This window comes from Tupaia chinensis, unplaced genomic scaffold (assembly GCF_000334495.1).
Source record: "Tupaia chinensis unplaced genomic scaffold, TupChi_1.0 Scaffold144276_1, whole genome shotgun sequence".
NCBI classification, from domain to species: domain Eukaryota; kingdom Metazoa; phylum Chordata; class Mammalia; order Scandentia; family Tupaiidae; genus Tupaia; species Tupaia belangeri.
This window is the reverse complement of record NW_006204133.1, coordinates 21101-22556: the sequence shown is the minus strand read 5'-3', so window position 1 is coordinate 22556 and position 1456 is coordinate 21101. Positions and strand designations below refer to the sequence as shown.

General features: G+C 56.7%; 1 protein-coding gene across 1 annotated transcript in view; it reads left to right on the top strand.

Moving 5' to 3' along the window:
• MRPS5 (mitochondrial ribosomal protein S5) overlaps positions 1 to 1456 on the top strand; it is a gene marked incomplete at its 3' end in the record, with an annotated part of 22995 nt that overhangs the window by 1500 nt on the left and 20039 nt on the right. Inside the window, 1 exon segment of the mRNA XM_014583447.2 lies at positions 9 to 95. Within this exon segment, the coding sequence (XP_014438933.1) occupies positions 38 to 95 (58 nt within the window).

Below are 1456 nucleotides of genomic sequence, written 5' to 3'. Positions count from 1 at the left end.
CCCTGGGGGGGAGCCGGTTCGCTGCCTGCGCTGCAGCATGGCGGCGGCGGTACGCGCTGCAGGCTGCTTGCCTGCACTGTGCAGCCGGTCGGCGGGTGAGCGGGGACGTCCGGAGCGGGGCTTGTCAGCCGGGCTGGAGCAGGGAGGGTGTGCCGGGGACCTGCAGTCGCCTGGCTTAGTGAAGAGGAAAGCCGCAACCCCAGGCTCCTTGCCGGGCTCTCAGCCCGCCGGGGCATGCTGTGTGACCTTGGATGCGTTGTCTCCCTCTCTGGGCTCTGGTCTGCAAAGGAAGGGTGAACGGGGCGCCGTTCATTTAGCTTCTTTCCATGTCTCTAAAGCGCTGGTGTGTGCTGGGCGGACAGGAGCGGGAACTGGGAACCCACTCGGAGATAAGGCAGAAGACCGCCAGCGAACTCCAAAGGGAAGCGTCTGTCATTGTGGGTCTCGCGCTGATCTGTGCTACTGGAAATACGAGCGGTTCGAGTGTCAGTGCTCTTGCTGCTGCTGTCCTCCCCCGACCCCGCTTTGTTGCTTGTGTGCCGGTTAAGGCCAGTCTGCTGTCCTGGCGTAATGTCCACTGTAGGAACCGTGTCGCCATTGATTCGCCTTCCCTTTCTGCTCTGTTTTACTCTAAATCCACAATCCGACTTCTGTAATTCCGAGATCCAAGGACCCCACCCCCCTAAAAACCTGATTCATTTTGCTGCAGAACATGACTCAAAATATTCTGGCTGAAAACCGATCCGAACATACTTACCTTTTGCTGGTGTTGTGACCATCTCCTGTGTTTGCTGGGAGAGGGAGTGCAGGAGAGAGAGAAAGCATCGCCCCAGGGGGATGATCAGGCCACAGGCCCTCCATTCTCCTCTCTGGATGTTGGGCACGCACAGCTGTCCAGCATGTTGAGTTCCCCAGCAGCCAGCTGTGTGGGATCCACCTGCCCCAACCACCACTCACTCCACTGGCTGGCCCCACAATCAATTTTTTTTTTTTAGAGGGTTTTGCTATAGGGCACGAGCGCTCGCCAGAAGGACAGAGCGAGACAGAAAGAAAAGAAAGCAAGAAACCACCCCCCAGGGGGGATGGCCATGCCACAATCCCTTCTCCTCCATTCTCCTCTTGGGATCTTGGGCACACACGCCACTGGGTCCTGGAAGCGAACCGTGGTCGACTACGTGGGAGTCCAGCCTCATAGCCATTATGCTAACTGCTGGTCCCTACACAATCAATTTTAGAATTTCACTCCAAAAAGAAAATTTGTGCCTGACAGCTACCACACCCTTGCCTCCCAATGGCCCTCGGCCCTAGGCAATTCTTAACTACCTTTTTTTGTTGTTGTAAGCCCTTGCTCTTGCCTGGAAGAGAGACAGAGAGGGAAACTGAGAAAGCACCCCCTAGGGGGACCAGCAGTTGGCATAATGGCTAAGTTGCTGGACCCCCATGTAGTCGACTGCGG